Source organism: Vicia villosa, linkage group LG3, assembly GCF_029867415.1.
Source record: "Vicia villosa cultivar HV-30 ecotype Madison, WI linkage group LG3, Vvil1.0, whole genome shotgun sequence".
In the NCBI taxonomy this organism is placed as follows: domain Eukaryota; kingdom Viridiplantae; phylum Streptophyta; class Magnoliopsida; order Fabales; family Fabaceae; genus Vicia; species Vicia villosa.
The window spans coordinates 32,922,920-32,942,530 of NC_081182.1; the positions used below are offsets into that span (position 1 = coordinate 32,922,920).

Here is a 19,611-nt window from a genome sequence, read left to right on the forward strand (position 1 = left end):
CCCGAAAACACACTTTTCACTTAAAAATCACGACGCTCTTCCAAATGCTGGGCATTTTCAGCGCATAATTGGTCGACGGGCCAAACATATGAAATCTCGAGAATAATGACACGGAGCTGCAGTTAAAATCTTGAGCGAATCTGAAAAGCGAGTTATGAGATATGAATTTTTAATGCCCGAAAACTTACAATTCAGCATCCTTTTTCACTGCGAACGCTCCAATAATTAGCAAATTCGACAACTTTCCTCAAAGAACTCGTTTCTGAGCCAAACATGAAAGTTGTAGAGGACGTCGAAATAGTACCGTGTAAACCAAATTTCGTGTCATATTTCCTTAAAACCATGAGAACTCTTTATTTTTTTTCTTCCATTTTCAAACGACGAAATAACATCTTTTATAACTTATAGCTCAACTAAATAGGGCAAATTTTGGGGTGCAACAACTGCCACTATTCAAACTTGAACCTAAGGAGCGAGAAATAAAGTTTCGAACCGTCGAGGTGGAAGGAGATTGAATATCAGAATGAACTCGAAAATTTGTGTTCTTGATCAATAGAAGATTCCATCTTGCAATAAGAAGGAATGTACCACCCCGTAAGCAGGGAGAAAAAACTTCAATTGACCTGAATAATTAAATTGCTCCAACTTGCGATAAGAAGGAACGAGCACCCACAAACAGGGGAAACACTTCAAATGATCTGGTTATCAAGATAAAGAACATCTTAACTGATCTAAGCATTAGACGTAGCAGATGTCTCCGAAATTGCATCGAGACATATGTCTTAGGTCGATCTGGGAATCGAGGGATATACATCTATTGATTCATAAATCAACAGGTAATAAGTATCTCTGATCTGGGAATCATGATCTGGGAATCAATACAGACATCTCTTCTGATGCAATTAAATCATCAGGTAGATATTCCTACTAATCTGGGAATAAGTGGCTAGCTCCTTCGTAAAAACACGGGGATCCGGAGGAGGTTCCTTCAAAATTAAACTGGAAACTACTGAACTGTGTACGCCGGGGAAAGAATGCCTTTAAACTGATCTGGACATGATGCTAGAAAATAAGTAGGACAATCTTCATCTGAAAGACAAAGTCGATCGGGTAGACATCTCCCTTTGATCTGATGTTATCAGTGGCTTGCTCCTTCGAAAGATCGAAAGAGATTCGGAGGTAATTCCTTCAACTAATCTGGATCTGAATATTAGGATAGGAACAAATATCTCTTCTGAATTGTGTACGCCGGGTAAAGAAAACGTCTTCAACTGATAGTTAGGCATCAGGACTGGGCAAACGAGTTCTTCTTCTGAATGAACTAAATCGTTAGGGAGTAGATATTTCCAACTAATTTGATGCATCGGAGGGCTTGCTCCTTCGGAAGATCTGGGGAGATCCGGAGGCGATTCCTTCAACTAATATGGATATTAGGATAGATACAGATATCTTCAATTGATCTAGAACATCGGGAATAAGAATGGCTTTCATCTGGTCTGACAATGTTAGTGAGAGGGAGACAAACTTCTTCTGATTTGGGCATCAAGATAAGCGCCTGTAAGGATTAGGCGAATTGCTTTCTGGGAAACATTTTGAGACTTGATAACTTTCCTGTAGAAAGAAACATATATGATATGATTTATGCCTGATGCATGTATGAATGTTGTTTTGTGGAGTAGTATCCCGATGATGGAAATGCTACACGCTTATAGAATGCAATGTGAATGATGCATGATTCGGACGCTGCTTGGGGAACAGCGGAGGATCACTGAATTGATGAAGAAATCCTGAAGAGAGCAAAGAACTCTGCGGGGAGGCCAGACGAGTGACTAGAAATAAAAATTGCGAGCTGGCAAAGATGGATCAGAAATCTACTAGAGATGATCAAATCTGAGCGTGAACTCTGTTTAGGGAATAAACTCTGCTTGGGGATCAGGAATCCCAATTGTCTGCTTGGGGAATACCCAGGCAACTTCACTGGAGAAGCAACTATCGACCCTGTGGGGATATGCACTCTGATGGGGGAAATCCTGGACGGAAACAGATTCTGCTGAGGATGCATGTGAATCTCCGCTGAGGAAAGCCTCAGCGGCGAAGATGAATACTTCTGCATACTGATCCACTGATGAGCTGAAAAGATCCGCTAGGGATAAGGAACTTGGCCTAAGAACATCTTGTTAAGACAACTCCACTAGGGAATAAGATGACTCTCCTAGGGAAAACATGTCAGTCTATTGGGGAGAAAAACACTCTACTGGGGAAATGAGGATCTCGGGCCAGGAACCTCATTAAGAGCTTGCTAGGGAATCAAATACTACTCGATCATGCTTCCACTAGGGAGAAAACATTCCCCTATGGAATAAGAATTATGAAACCCGAAGATCTCATTGAGATGTGCATTGCTGAGAAGATGAGAACCTTGGAACAAAAGAAAACCTCATCTGGATGCACTCGGCTGGGAAATGAGGATCCGTCACTTAGATGGATCCGTCGATTCGTGATCAGTGCATTTTGATGCGCATTTCTCTATGTTTATACTTATGCATTTCTATATTTTACCTTGGTTATTTTTCTATTTTAATGTGTTTTTATAAATCAGGTTATTTTTGCACTTATTTGATTTTCGCACTTTATTTTCAGCATTAGCAGTCTGTACTAAAATGATCATAACTGGAGCTACGGGAATCCTATTGACGCATTCTAATAATCGCCGAAAAGCTAAGAGAAAGAGCTACAACTTTCATGTTTGAGTCAAAGTCAGATTCAGAGTCATTTATTCCCAGAATTTTGTTGGAAGTTGCAGCTTAGAAACAATTAGTTTTGGACCGGTTTTTGGGCCGAGTTTTTAATGTTTTTGACCCAGTTGGGTTATAACCGGAATTCCTTATTTCTTCCCTATAGTTAGGTCTGGCCGCTACTGTTCATTAACACATTTTTTACTATTCACAAAGAACATTATTTCTTTCACGATTATGATGGAGAACTAATTCCCTGAGTTGATCTACCGTAATCGCCTTCCAACGCTTTAAGGTTTTTAATTTACCAATTCAATTTCGTTTCTCTTTCAATTCTATTTTATGAAATTACATTTGCTTAATCTGTTGTTTCATGGAATGTGTTGATTAAATTCGTATGATTGTATTCCTAATCTTTAATCGTTATTTGCGTCGCTTAGTCGTTGAATCGCGTTTGTAATTCGTGTTTGCTTAATTCACGAGGGCTTAATCCGTTTGCTTAATTTGGAAAATAGGAATTCAATCTATTCTATATCGGTTTGCGCTTGTCAGTTGATATTGAAATCGAATAGAGATCGAAGCCGCTTAGGGTATTGGTAAGGTAAAAATCAGTGATTAGCAGGAACCCAAAAACAGTAGATTAACTTATTTATTTAATCACTTATTTTAATCACTTAATCTGTTTTATAAATTGATTCTGAAATCATAAACCCCCTCATAATGGTTTATATTGGTTAATAACAATACAAGAATCCTTGTGAGAACGATATTCGAGTTGTCGTTATCGCTAAACTACCGTTTTTCAAAATAACTCATTTTTTATTTGCGCGCGACAGCGGATCAAATTGGCGCCGTTGCTGGGGATTCTTGTTGTTATTAATCGATATTAGAGTAATAGGTATAGTGTTCTTTCTAGGATTTTTCTTGTTTTTTTTTGTGGTGTGTTTGTTGATTTTCAGGGTTGCAATACCGATTGCAGTACATTGATAAGTTTTCCATCCTATCAGGTAAGTTTGGAAGCTACTGTCTCGATTTGCTCCGAAATTTTTTTTGAATATCAGAAAAAAAAATCGGCAAATAGTACATATTTTTATAATAGAATTCTAAAGAATTTTGGCCCCCAAAATCGCAAATTCGTTATTTTTCTATTTTTTACGATTTATTTTCTGTTTTCATAGTTTCAGAAAATTCCAAAAAAATTCATAAAATTCGTATTTGCCTTAATTAGTTTAAATTTCGTATTTTTATATTTTTATAAATTTATTTTAATCGTTTTCCTTTCTCTATTTGTTTCTGCCTGTATGGGACATAATTGATATTTATGTGTTTGTTGAAACCATGGCTGAACAAAGAACTTTTACGCAGTCGGATGTCCCTAATGTGAACTATAATGGACTATGTATTGACTATCATGCGGCTGATGTACCTTTTGAATTGGAATATGGTTTAACACATTTGTTGCCTAGGTTTAATGATTTTGCAGGCGAGGATCCGCATAAGCATCTGAAGGAATTTCAGGTTGTGTGCTCTGTACCTTCTGAACTTTCACTAGAGGATATTGTCAAACAAATGGCTGCAAATAATCTTCAGTATCAACAACAAATAGATTCTACTCTTAATCTTATTACTTATGCAATTGGATATCTATTAAAGTGTAACTTATTCACTTCTATTTATCTAGAACCCATTGCTAGAAAATCATAACTACATAGCAACAACTTTATAAGAGGTGTTAACTATTTTACATGCATGCCATGTAATTCCCTTTTGTTTCATGTACCAAAAAATGTTGAAAACACACATTCAGTATGAATACAAAATTCACACACACAAAATGATAATGTGGAATGTACTGGAGATAGAAGTAATCTTACTAGAAAGAAGCAGCAGGTTTGTCAAATAATTTTCAAGGACAATCCATTATTCAGTTCCCTATTTGTATAGTGGAACAAATAAAATTTTCATTTTGTCCTTTAGACTACAAGATCCTGATATGTTAGGAAATAATATTTGCACGTGTGCAACCTATGGCTTCTCCTCAGGCATGAGAATAAACTGAATTGCAATGTTAAAATACTGAAACATCTATTTTAGCTGCTGCATATTTTGAATCTCGCCCAAGTGTGCGAACAACACCAACAAAAGACAAAATTTATTGAATACTAAATTCATATATCCAGTAAATAAATCAAAAAAACTAGAATCCATAATATTCCACTAGAAAATCGGTTGTTGTGGAAAAGTTCAAACCATTCATACTCAACATTCTTAAGGTCAAACATTGCTTTAGTTGGAGAAATCCTAGCCATAACACACTATCTTGGTACCCCATGAAACTTCATTCCTTTAAGGAATATCATTGAACAGTTCACGTTCACGTGTAAATCAAGACAAGCAAGAAGAAAAATTCATGGTGATAATGCAAATAACCTTTCCATTTAAAGAATACTAAAAATGTTTGCAAAGAGAAATTAAAATAGAGTAAGCTGAGGAATAAGTTCTTAAAAGTATTAATAGTAACATTTCAAAACGCACCTTTCAATCCTTGAATAGAGCATAAATTTAGGCGAGACAACAACACAAACATATGGGGTGCAAAAACGAAGGTGGAAAAGGATTTTTGAGAATGATTATTGAATTTGATTTCTAATTGTTTTTTAGTAGTTTTAGGGAGGTTTGTAACCCCCTCAGTCTAACTAATTTTGTTGCTATTGACCTTTAGTGACATGACGTGCAAACGTGTCATGCCACGTCAGCTTCCGTTAAACTAAATAGACGACAGGAATCAAAATTAGGGACGGAAAATTTTATGAGGACCATTCTTTAAAGAGAATTTTTATAGGGATTAAAATTAGATTTTGGGTTATTTATAGGGATGAAAAACATATTTAACCCTAAAATTAAAAATCATAAAGTATGCTCTTCAAATAATAAGATAAAATTTAAGATTAAGATATGTTTAAAATTTGTAGCAAATATAAAGTAAAATTATATTTTTTATAGGTCAGGTCAACAATCATACAAGTCTATTAGTGATCCGCTGGTATGACTACTCGTCTAGTAATCGAGTGCATTAATGCTATATACTAACGATATAAAATAATTTTACAAATATGGTCTAATAGAAAATTTTCACTCAACTATGTTATATCAATAACCTGAAAATTACCGTTTGATTTGGTGGATTACACGGTGTTTTCGATGCATATCCTATTTTTTAATAATAATTAATAACTCCAAATTTGATCATTTTGTTATAAAAAAAATTCTTATATTTTTTAAAAGTTTTTTAAATGTTTGACAAATGTATTATGTGTACATTATAAAATATATATTTTTCTAAATTTAATTTTAGAATAAAATATCCCTTTATTGTATTTAATATTAGATTTGAAAATTCCGTTACTGTTTGTATTCATTAGTATTGATTGCAACATAACTTTGTCATCCCTTGATTCTTTCTCTCTTAAGTACAAAACTTTTTCTAAACATCTTTTGCCTTCAATATTTTTCGCCGTCTGTCATTATTGCCCCTTATATTTTTGAGTAACTTGATTAGCAAGGCAGCTTTTATATAAATAAATAAGGGTTTAGGGTTTAGCAAGCTACTCTCATTTTAACGTCTCTAGGGTTTTACAAGAATGAATCTCCTCGCCAAATCAATCCCCCAAAATATGATATTAAGATATTTATTCGCATTATGATACTCAAAATATGATATTAAGATATTTATTCACATTATGACACCCAAAGTATGAGATCATCGATATATATTATAGGAAGGATCTTTACAATACAATGTTGAATCCATACAATATGAAATCCAACACGGGTTTCTTAGTTATATTTAAAATTTAAATTGTAATTAATTAATATAAAGTGATATTTTAAATTATAATTATAATTTAAGGAACAAAATTAAAAGATGGAAGGAAGAAGCAATATTTTTGAAAAGATAAAATGTAACTAATGTAATAGGATCAAATGTTAAATGTGAAAACAATAAAAATATTAATAAAAATTTGTAAAATATTATATCATTGTATTATAAAAATTTATAATGGATAATTTACCAGTTGCAAAGGTAAGGTAGAAAAAACCTTACCTGAAACTATATACATATACTTTTTCGAATTATAGAAAAACAATTTCTATTAATGGTGAGGATGGTGAGGATGCCCTCATGTTTGCCACTGATGAGGAAGGTTGTTTCTCGATCAAACAGATGTATAAGCTTTTGGATAACCGAAATGCTGACACTCCTAATGACTGCTGGAGGAGGGTGTGGAGTTTGAATGTGCCGGAACGAGTGAAAACTTTTGTGTGGATTCTATTTCATGATCGTTTGCTGACTAATAACCGAATCAGCATGTCTGGATTTGGTTTAGATGGCTGCCATGTGTGTGGTGCTGTGAAGGAGACGAGCTTGCATGTGCTTCGTGATTGTAAAGTTGCAAGGAGACTGTGGGACAGTATAATCCCGATTTCCCTAACATCTTCTTTTTTTTCTGCAGGTTGGGAGCAATGGTTAAATCTTAACCTTTTCAGCGACAACTTTGGTCTTCGGGACTGGTGTAATATATGGTCCATTAGTTGTCATTCTTTGTGGCTTTGGAGGAATTCAGAATTACATGATTCGGAGTTCATTAGACCGTTTTCGATGAAGGCAGTGGTAGAAGACAAAGTCCACCAATACAATAAAGCTATGCTTGTGCATCAGAATGTCATAAACAAAGGCATAGAGAAGATTGTCGTACATTGGACTGTCCCTAACGTCCAAATAGTGAAGTTGAATACAGATGGTGCCTGTGATAGTAATGGCACAGCTGGGTGTGGTGGTGTCGTTCGCGATTCGCGTGGAGTCTGGCTAGGTGGTTTTAGCAAAAAGATAGGTATATGCAGTCCCTTATTGGCGGAGCTTTGGGGTATTTATTCTCGTTTAAAGTTGGTTATTGAGCTTGGCTACCAAATCCTTGAAGTAGAGACAGATTCTAAGCAAGCAGTAGAGTGTATTCAAAGAGGAAATTATAAGAATATGGTGGTGGGGAACTTAGTGAAGGATATCATTGAGTTGTTGAAGTCTTTTGAGCATGTAGAGATATTGCACATTTACAGAGAGGCAAATACTTGTGCTCACATTCTTGCCATGGAGGGAAAGAAGATGATGGGAGGTAGTAGATTTTATTCTGAGGTTCCTGCTTGGATGCTCATTCCTTTGAAGAAGGATCAGGATTCTCTTTGTGTTTGTAGGGACATCCCCTTGTAGTTTTTCTTTTGTTGTTTGGGCCTTTGGCCCTCCCTTCTACCAAAAAAAAGATTATTTTAATAATTGAATTGTGCATTGGGAATAAAATATCTCTTTATTATATTTAATATTGATTTTGAAAATTCCGTATTAATTGCATTACCAGTTATATTTGTCATTCTCTCCTGCAAACTTTTCGCTCAGTAATATATTTCGTTCCCCTCAATAACATATTTTGTAGCCTCTTATATTATTGGTCCCCTAATATTATGAAAATAAATCGTAAAATTTTGGCCCCTAATATTTTTGCGTAACTTGATTAGCAAGGCATCTTTTATATAAATATATAAGGGTTTAGGGTTTAGCAAGCAAGCTGCTCTCTTTTCAACATCTCTAGGGTTTAGGGTTTTGCAAGCAAGCTACTCTCTGTTCAACCTCTCTTGGGTTTAGGGTTTTGCAAGCAAGCTACTCTCTGTTCAACCTCTCTAGTGTTTTACAATCAGAATAAGAATGAAACTCGTCGAGAGATCAACCGGCAACCTAACGGAGGTTTCATTGGCCATAGCCAAACATTTGTTCTCCAAAGATGAATATAAAGAAAAGAACATTGTGTTTTCGCCATTGTCGCTGCAAATCATACTCAGTATCATCGCTGTTGGCTCTAAGGGTGCCACACAACACCAGCTTCTTGAATTCCTCCATTATGACTCTACCGGCAAACTCAAAACCTTATGCTCTCAACTCGTTTCCTATGTGCTCGCGGATAACAGTTCCGCCGGTGGACCTCTGGTCTCTTTCGTCAATGGTGTCTGGGTTGAACAATCATCATCTCTTAAACCTTCCTTCAAAAAAAGCGTGTCTACTGATTTCAAAGCCGCTATTGCCTCAGTTGATTTTATAACCAAGGTATATTAATATATCGATTCAATTTTTAACAGTTTTTATTGAATTTGTTGAGGAAATTCATAGCACAAATGATCTTTTTGTATAATATTAATATTTATATTTGATATTGTTTTAAAGGCACGTGAAGTAGCAAAAGAAGTGAATTCATGGGCTGAAAAGGAGACAAAGGGTCTTATAAAGAATCTACTTCCACCTGATGCAGTTGATAGCTTAACCAGACTTATCTTTGCAAATGCACTATACTTCAAAGGAGCATGGTGCGAGGAGTTTGATAAATCAAAAACAAAAGACTATGATTTTTACCTTCTCAATGGCAGCTCAGTCAAAGTTCCTTTCATGACGAGTAAGGATAAACAATTTATTAGTGTTTTTGATGGTTTTAAAGTCCTTCAACTTTTTTATAAGGAAGGTGAGTCCTATAAGCATAAGGATAGGCGTAGTTTCTCTATTTACTTTTATCTTCCTGATGCAAAAGACGGATTGTTAGCTCTGATTGAAAAGGTGGCTTCTGAATCTGAATTTATAGAACATACTAGTCCTACTGATTCAGTGCCAGTAGGTGACTTTAAAATTCCAAGATTCAGAATTTCTTTTGACCTTGAAACTTCTAGTATTTTGAAGGAGCTAGGAGTGGTTTTACCTTTCTCTGAAGCAGGTGGAGGTTTGACAAAAATGGTAGAGGAGTCTCCCATGGGTAAAGAACTTTATGTTTCAAGCATATACCACAAGTCTTTTATTGAAGTAAATGAAAGAGGAACTGAAGCTGCTGCAGCGTCCTGTGATGCAATATTTGGATGCTCTATGTTTAGAAAACCACCACCACCTCCGATAGACTTTGTAGCAGACCACCCTTTCATGTTTTTGATTAGAGAAGATTGCTCTGGAACAATACTCTTTGTTGGACAAGTCCTCAATCCCGAAGTTTTAAAAAACGATCCTATACCGCCAAAACAGTCGCAACAAAACAGTAATAAAAGGCGCCGACATCCATCACAACAAACTGGTTATAAAAGGCGTCAATATTGATATCCTTATTAAACCATTTTTATGAATGAAAATAATTTGTAATTGATTTATTTTGTAATTGATTTATATAGATTACGCGAAACTCTTGGTTTTGTATTTTGAATCTATTTTTAAGTGGCATTTCTTGTGCCTTCTTTTTTTAAAAAAATTACTCTTGCTCATTGAATTGGTAGATGTTTTTTATTTCAAATAGTTTCCGTTTAATTCTTTTTTCTTCAAATGTTCCTTATTTGTGCTTTGAATTCCCATTATAAACAATTGCATTCAAAGTTCACACATCTCATATTCTATCTTACTAATTTTTGGCGATTACAACTATTACATTAAACTCAGATTACATCAAACTCAGAATGTGTTCCCAACATTAATTCATAATTGCATGTGCGGTTGGTTATGTAAACACTCGTTTTCACATGTAAATTCAAAATGTTTTGGATCATGAGGGGTCTGAATTATTATTGGGATTTGAACAATCACATAAAATAGTTTAAGTTAAAACCTCAACATTTTCCATCTAGTGTGGAACTCTTACTCACTTAATATACAGTCTTCCTATCAAATGTGAATTCCTATCAAATGTGAATTCACTCATTCTAATAGGTATGCTTCCCCACAAAAGAGAGTTTTTTTTCATTCATCAAAGATTCTTTCGTTTTAGACCTTCGCAACAAATGGCACAATCCAAGTGTCTATGTGGCGCGTTAACTTGACATTTTTTTTATTTTTTAATTCAATATGCTGACATGGAATTATGTATTTTTATTTGTAATTAATTTTAATTCCACGTAGATATTTTATGTATTTTATTTATTATTATTTTAAGTTTTCAAAATTTAAAAGATGAAAGCCACTAGACCACATTTTTTTTATGAAAACTTTTATCTCTCAGTTGTATATGTTATATTAATTAATTGTTATTTTATTTGATATATTAATAATAAATATATGTTAAAATGTTAATAAAATAATATTGTTTTATTGTTTATTTCATTTTACTGTATAAATATAGTAAAATGGATAGTAGAATCTAAATAATTTTAGATTGCTTTTATTTTCACTATGTTATATTATTCAATGATTTAATTTTAATATTGTTTTATTTTTTCAATATAGTAAAATAAATCGTAGAATCTAAATAATTTCAGTTTATTATTGTATATTAAAAATTAATTCCAGTTTATTCAAATATTTTTATTTCAGTTTATTCAAATATATACTATATGTTACAAATTAATTTCCATTTATTATAATATATTAGAAATAAATTTCAATTTATTCAAATATTTTTATTTCAGTTTATTCAAATATATACTATATATTACAAATTAATTTTAGTTTATTATTATTTATAAAAATTAATTTCAGTTTATTTTTAAATATATACTATAGTTGATTGATTCAAATATAAAATATGGATTATATTTAAATTAATTTCAGTTTATTTCTATATATTATTTTAAAAACACATTTTATTTTTATTTCAGTTTATTATTATTTAAAATCTATGTATTATTTATTATATTTTTAATCATTTTAACATATAACGATTAAAAAATTATACTCTTTAATTATTTTGAAATAAACTAAAATGACTTTTTAACATATAATAATAAATAGAAAAGAATTTTAATTGAATAATAAGATATTATTATTTATTATTAAATATTATGATACATTATTCAATATAAAATAGTTTAAACATAATGAAAATATCAAATATGACAAACAATTATTTAACATATACTATTGAGAAGCAAAAGTTTTCATGAAGAATAAGGTAGCCTAGTGGTAGCGCCTATTGCATACAAAATTTTATAATTTTCCATCTTTTAAATTTTGAAAACTTAAAATAAAATGCATAAAATGTCTAAGTGGAATTAAAAATAATTACAAATAAAAATACATAATTCCATGTCAGCATATTGAATTAAAAAAAAGTCCAGTCAGCGCGCCACATAGGCATTTGGAGTGTGCCATTTGCTGCGAAGGTCTAAAACGAAAGAATCTTTATTTACAAGGGAATAAACCAAAAGTCGCCTATATGGCAGGGGACAAAAATGGTAATAATCCATTATTTTTTTTAGATGTTCTTAACTTTTAGTTTTATGGTTTTACCGACTGTTGGAACATTATGAATATATTCCAATATAGGGAGATGAATTGAAAAAAGTTAAAGTCCCACATTGATGAATTGAAAAAGTTAAAGTCCCACATTGTATGTTAGTTGAAAAAACTCCTTAGTCCCACATTGCTTAGATTAGAAATCTTGGCTAGTTTACTTCATTATATAAGGAAGTCACTTGTTTCATTTCAAAACATACCAAAAACTTATTTTGAGTTTTTCCTTCCTCACTCTCATAAGTCCGCGTCTTTCGAATTGTCGAAGCGCCAACTTCTCCCTCTTTCTTTCTACTCGTTGAATTTTCCGAGTACTTTCTTGAATTCTCCTTAGAGAATAATGTTAATTTCTCCTCGTTTGAGTTGAGAAATTATAAGTATAATTTTTTCTTGGATTCTCTTTAGAGAATTATTGAAATTTCTCTTGGTTTGAGAAATTACTACGACTGGTCGTTATACCAGATACTAAGATGGTATGTGTACCATATTTGAATGGTCTTAGTACCATTTGAGGGTGTATTTCTAGACCGATTATCTACCGTGCAAGTAGTAATCGTATAGTATAGAACTGGGCTGTTTTATCCTGGAGGCGTCGTGGTTATTAAGAGCTGCTTTGCATAATTTGGGCAGTACCGCGAAACGTCTTAAAGAAAGCGTACTGATCCGCGACTCGACCCGGTAATTTCTTCGGTGGCAAACTTGTTAAAATCGTGATCCAACAATTTTAAGACGTTTCGAATTGCCATGTCTATTGAAGAAATTATTGGTACTTCTGCGGATACTTTCTTTGACAAACTGTTCATGTTTGAGAGTTGTCACTTCAAATGTTGGCAACAAATAATTTTCTTCTTAATGTTGAAAAAGATAGCTAACATTTTGACAGAGGACATTTTGTTGCTCCCTTTGGGTCAACCGAACAAACTAACGGTAAGAAATCTGAGGATTAAAAAAAAAGGAACACGTAATAGTGTTGAAATTGAATCTGTTGCACAGATTAAAGCGAATAATTTACAGCTTAGAAAAGAAATCACCTTATAGAAAGAATGATTATAACATTCTGAATGAAATCTCAAAGGATCTGTATGACTATTATAGTAATTGCGATACTTCAAAATATGTTTAAGAGAATCTGAAAAACAAGTATGACATTGAAGAAGCTAGAGAACAGAAGAATGATTTTAGCAGCTACGTGAAGTATTAGATGGTAGATGAAAGGTCAGTGGAAACCCAAAGTCACGAACTTCAAAAATTGCTCATGAGATAATCACTAAAGGTATGTATTTATAAGAACAATTTGAATTTCTTTTATTATTGACAAACTGCCCCTAGTTTGAAAGTTTTTATGAATTATGCTTTGTTAGAAAACAAAATAATTTTTTATTTAGAGACTGATTATTCTCATTAAAGAAGAATATCAGAGACATGATTAAATAGAAAAGTCTTGGTTGCTTTAAACAAAAAAATAAATTCGGTCTGGTTCTAAAGCCATATGGCAAATTATTATAGAATTAGAACTGCAATATTGTGAACCGAATTAAGAATGGGAACCATTCTATGGCCCCAATTTCTCCAACTAGACAACAACCACCTCAAAGAAATGACATTGTGTTCCTTTTGTTTCAACTGTGGAAAACTAAGTCATATGGCTAAGAGATGTAGCATGTAATGCTTGAACTTGGTGTAGCCTGTAATGCACGAGTTAACCTGGCTAATGGAAAATTTATTCATATGGTCATTGAAATCAACACGGTTGATGGATCTGATGGTTGGTGGATAAACACACGCGTCTCTCGTCGTGTTTCCTATGATCGTGTTACGTTTAAAACATACACGAATACTAAAGATAAGAAAGTGTTGTTGGAAGATGTCCACACCACTAATGTTGTCGATATTGGAGAAGTGGAACAAGGTCCACCTATGAAAAGACTTCAATCTTGAAGGATGTCATGTATGCTCCCGAGATTATAAAGAATCATGTTTATGTTTTTTCTTCTTCTTATAAATAAGGAAAGATTTAGTCAATTTATTGGGGTAGATTTGTACACCATCATCACAAAGAATGATATTTTTTTTGAATGAAATTGATAAGTTTAAAAACTTTGTAAAGAATTTGAAAATGATTTAGTAAGAACTTGTAGTGATAGGTAATATGTATGATTCTAGTTTATTTAATAATTTTTATAAACTACATGAAATTGTACGTGAAACGACTGCTCCATATTCCCCTGAAATGAATGGTAAAGTAGACACAAAGAATAGAACTCTTACTGAACTTTTTGTTGCAATTATGCTAAATTCTGGTGTTGCACCTCACTAGTGGGGGAAATTTTATTGACTGTTTGTTATGTCCTGAATAGAGTTCCCAAGTCAAAGAGTAATATCTATCCTTATGAGATATTAATGAAAAGACAACCAAACTTGTCTTATTTGAGAACTTGGGAATGTCTGGCTTATGGCAGAATTCTGGATCCAAAACGATTTAAACTCTCTAGTAGAGCATATGAATGTGTACTCATTTGATATGCAGCAAACAGTAAGGCATGTAGGTTTTATGACCTAAATGCAAAAGTGAGCATAGAATCAAATGATGATGATTTCTAAGAATACAAATTTCCCTTCAAATCGAGAAATAGTGGGGGCACTCAATCGAGTCACATTCTTGTGATAAGAAGCACAGAAAGCAGCAACAATGTAGAAACCGAACTTCGACGAAGTAAAAGAGTAATAGTTTCTAAAGACTATGGGCCTGATTATGCGGCTTATAATGTAGAAGAAGATCTATTAAATCTTCAAGAAGCCTTGTCATCTATGGATGCATATTTATGGCAAGAAGCTATAAACAATGAGGTAGAATCTCTGGGTTCTAACAAGACCTGGAACTTAGTAGACTTGCCTCCTGGATGCTAACCAATCAGTTGTAAATGAGTTTTGAAAAAGAAACTAAAACCTGATGGAACTATTGATAAATACAAGGCTCGCCTTGTAGCCAAAGGTTTTAGACAAAGAGAAAATGTAGATTTCTTCGATACCTTCTCTCCTGTCACTAGAATTACATCCATTAGGGTACTTGTTTCAATTGCTGCTATTTATAATTTAATAGTACACCAAATGGATGTTAAAAATGCCTTTTTAAATGGTGACTTAGAAGAAGAAATCTATATGGAACAACCATAAGGGTTTGTGATCCATGGACAAGAAAACAAGGTCTGTAAGTTAGATAAGTCTCTGTATGGACTAAAACAAGATCCTAAGCAATGGCATGAAAAGTTTTATAACTTAATGATATCGAATGGATACAAAGTGAATGAAAGTGACAACTGTTTAAGAACACTTTGATTGTAATACCTGTGTGCACACCATATGATCCAAGTGTGAAACTGTTTAAGAACACTTGTGAAAATGTAAGACAAACAGAGTATGCGAGCATCACTGGCAGCCTTAGAAATTCCACTGATTGTATTACATCCGACATTGTGTATGTCGTAAGATTGTTATGCATATTTACGAGTAGACCGAGTAACGAGCATTGACAAGCTATTGAGCGAGTCATGAGGTACCTTAAAAGGACCATAGATCTCGGCCTACATTATCAGAAATTTCCTGTTGTACTTGAAGGATACAGTGATGCAGATTGGAATACCTTGTCAGGTGATTCCATAGCTACTAGTGGCTATGTGTTCAACATAGTTGGAGGAGCTGTATCTTGGAAATTAAAGAAACAGACTATCCTGGCTCAGTCCACGATGGAGTCTGAAATGATAGCATTAGCAAATGCTAGTGAAGAAGCAAGTTGGTTAAGATGCTTGCTAGCTGAGATTCCTTTATGGGAAAAACCAATGCCAGTTGTGTTGATCCACTGTGATAGTACCGCGGCTATTGCAAAAATTGAGAACCGTTATTATAATGCTAAAAGACGTCAAATAAGAAGAAAGAAGAACGCCTTTAGAGATTGTATCTCTAAAGGAGCTGTAAGAGTGGATCATGTACGCACTAATGAAAACTTAGCAGATCCTTTGACGAAAGGATTAGCTAGAGAGAAAGTCCATAATACATCCAAAAAGATGGGACTAATTCCTATACAGAAATGAGTTGCTCATGATGGTAACCCGACCTAAATGACTGGAGATCCCAAGAAATAGGTTCAATGGGTAATAACAAGTTGTGAGTAATATGAGGCGATCATGCTAGTGTAAATAAAATAAGCATGAATCCTGAAGTAATAAGAGGATGAGATAATAGAAACTCTTAATGAGATCTATACTCTATATGAGGGAGTACCTAGGCTACATGAGTACTTTTGATAGACTCACCTATGTGATTGTGGAGCTGAGGTCGGTTCCTATGGAGTTTCGAGGCAGAATTCCTAGAGCCTTCACTAAACCGGGATACACGTGCAGGGCCATTAAAAGCACGGGCTATTAAGAATACACCTTAAGAAAAGGTTGTGTGCGGGTCTGATGTCTGAGATAGAGTTCAAGACAATAGTGTCACTCTTGTTGAATCGAAATCCTACTTGCTACGCAAAGGTTCAAGTTGTAGACACCTTTGCTTATGCACAATCTTAGAAACGTTTGGCGTTACTTCTGAAACACTTTTTTAAATTCAAGTGGGGGATTGTTGGAACATTATGAATATATTCCAATATAGGGAGATGAATTGAAAAAAGTTAAAGTCCCACATTGATGAATTGAAAAAGTTAAAGTCCCACATTGTATGTTAGTTGAAAAAACTCCTTAGTCCCACATTGCTTAGATTAGAAATCATGGCTAGTTTACTTCATTATATAAGGAAGTCACTTGTTTCATTTCAAAACATACCAAAAACTTATTTTGAGTTTTTCCTTCCTCACTCTCATAACTCCGCGTCTTTCGAATTGTCGAAGCGCCAACTTCTCCCTCTTTCTTTCTACTCGTTGAATTTTCCGAGTACTTTCTTGAATTCTCCTTAGAGAATAATGTTAATTTCTCCTCGTTTGAGTTGAGAAATTATAAGTATAATTTTTTCTTGGATTCTCTTTAGAGAATTATTGAAATTTCTCTTGGTTTGAGAAATTACTACGACTGGTTGTTATACCAGATACTAAGATGGTATGTGTACCATATTTGAATGGTCTTAGTACCATTTGAGGGTGTATTTCTATACCGATTATCTACCGTGCAAGTAGTAATCGTATAGTATAGAATTGGGCTGTTTTATCATGGAGGCGTCGTGGTTATTAAGAGCTGCTTTGCATAATTTGGGCAGTACCGCGAAACGTCTTAAAGAAAGCGTACTGATCCGCGACTTGACCCGGTAATTTCTTCGGTGGCAAACTTGTTAAAATCGTGATCCAACACCGACTGCATGTTTCGGAAAAATGCCAAACTACGAGCCCGTATTTACGTATTTTCTACTAAACCTAGTGCAAAACAAGTGTAAGAATAGATACCTAGTAGATTAATTTGGCAAAATATTTTGGCAGCGACCATCTGGAATTTATCTATTAAGGATTTGTTCTGAAGGAAGGATTTTATATTAACAAACTTAGTCAACTTAGTAGTTTGTCGTGCAATTGTTTGTTTGAAGAATAAAAGATAGTGGAAAGCTAGTGAGTTTGATTTTTCTTTTGAAGTGTATGTATATATCATGTAAGCAGGGCCGGCCCTGGGCCAGGGCAAGTAGGCCCACAGCCCAGGGCCTCAAAAAAATGGCACTACAAGAAATCTGACATATACCAACGGAAAAAATCCGATGGTAAAGGTCCGAAAACCGTTGGCAAGGATTAAAAAACCTATACCAACGGACATTTGCTTCCGTCAAGTATAATTCGCTATACCAACGGCAATTTTCCGTCCCAAAATTGAGAGCCTTTTATTTCAGATCTTATACCAATGGTTGGCATGTAATTTTGGTCTCTAAAGGCCATTTATACCAACGCTTTTTTAAGAGTCGCTAAAGGTGTCCGATGGTATATGGCAAAAATTTTGTAGTGTGGGGCCTCATTTTGGGGGTGTAGTTAAGAAATTATGATACTGCAATAATGACCGAAAATATTAATCAATTAATTGTTTATGGTTCAATGGTTAAGGCTTTGTTTGGAATGTATACTATCATCAGTTTGATACTCATGCTTTGCAAAATTTTAATTATCATTCTTTTTCAGAAGCACTAGTTCTGTTCAATGTTAATTTTCATTCTTTTTCAGAAGCATTAGTTCAATGTTCACTGTTCATTTTATTCCAGGTAATGTCACCTAATTACATATGTGACGGTTAACTTTTCTCAAATTTTAAATATAAACTTTTTTTTTATACAATCAATAAAAATTAAGATTTTTAATTAAATTTTATTTTCTATAGTTACTTATAATAGCTTTTATAATTTTAATTTATTTTAATATAAAATTAGATATTATTTATATATTATAATTTAATATTTAAAAATTTATGATATAATTAACTTATTTATCATCAAATTTTTATGACGAAAACAAATTCATTATCATTTGTGTTTTAATTTATTATTTTTTTGTCATAGAAATAAATTTCTTACCAAGACGTTGTTTAAGCTTACTCCTACATTTTTTAGTCATATGACTTGGTTTTCCGCAACTGAAGTAAGAGAAGCACCACTTTCATTTTTTTGAGACGGTGTTTGTTGTATAGAAATTTTGATTTTATCTTCGTAATTCTTTTTCATGTTAAAGGCGAATAAAAAATTAATTTTTTGTTAGGGGTCCATTTTTTTATTTGCCCAGGGCCTCTAAAAAGCCGGGACCGGCCCTGCATGTAAGCTATTTGCTTTAGGATCACTTGGGTGGCTTAGCCTTGAACTTATTATGTGGGCCTAATGAGTGGATTCAATATTTGATAATTTGGTTCTTAAAGATTTACAGGTTTTAATTTTGGCCTCATGCTTTTCTTGGTTTGCAACGTGTTTCTTTATAAGTTTTTTCCATTTTAATTTAAAAATTAAGGCTTAAATACACTGGTGGTCCTTGTAAGTTTGAGAGTTTTTTATTTTTGTCCCTGTAAGTTTTTTTTGGTATGAGTCCCTATATTTTACTTCTGCGTTCGTTTTAGTCCCTAAAATGAAAATCCGCAGGAAAATATGTAGGAAAATCTGCAGGAAACCTGCAGATTTTCCTACGAATTTTGGCTTTACGGACTTAACCTCAAGCGAAAAGTAAGATATATGGACTCAAACTAAAAAAAAAACTTACAGGGATGAAAATGAAAAACTCGCTAACTTACCGGGACCAAAAGTGCATTTAAGTCAAAACTTTATTATTAATGTCTCTCTCAAAATTAAATGAAATGTAATTTTTTTGGATTACATAATTTAGTGTCATAACTAAATCAGGATGTAATGTAGCATATGAAATGTAAATAGAATTAAATATTAAAATGTATTTACACCTGATTATATTTAAAAAAGGTGTAACTAAGAATGTATTTACACCAGATTTTTAACGCATTTACATATGGGGGACGACTCAAGTGAGAACACTTGGTTATTATGAGAAATAAGAACAATGAATCACGACCATTAAATTTTGATTTTGTTGATTTTGATGGACTGGATTGGTTTCTATTTCTATTT

General features: G+C 33.4%; 1 protein-coding gene across 1 annotated transcript in view; it reads left to right on the plus strand.

Moving 5' to 3' along the window:
• Positions 1 to 8,490: 8,490 nt before the first annotated feature.
• Positions 8,491 to 19,611, plus strand: part of LOC131657836 (serpin-ZX-like) — a 43,163-nt gene continuing 32,042 nt past the window's right edge. The window contains exons 1-2 of the mRNA XM_058927194.1: positions 8,491 to 8,886; positions 9,004 to 9,807. Of these exons, the coding sequence (XP_058783177.1) occupies positions 8,491 to 8,886; positions 9,004 to 9,807 (1,200 nt within the window). The remainder of the gene's footprint in view (positions 8,887 to 9,003; positions 9,808 to 19,611) is intronic.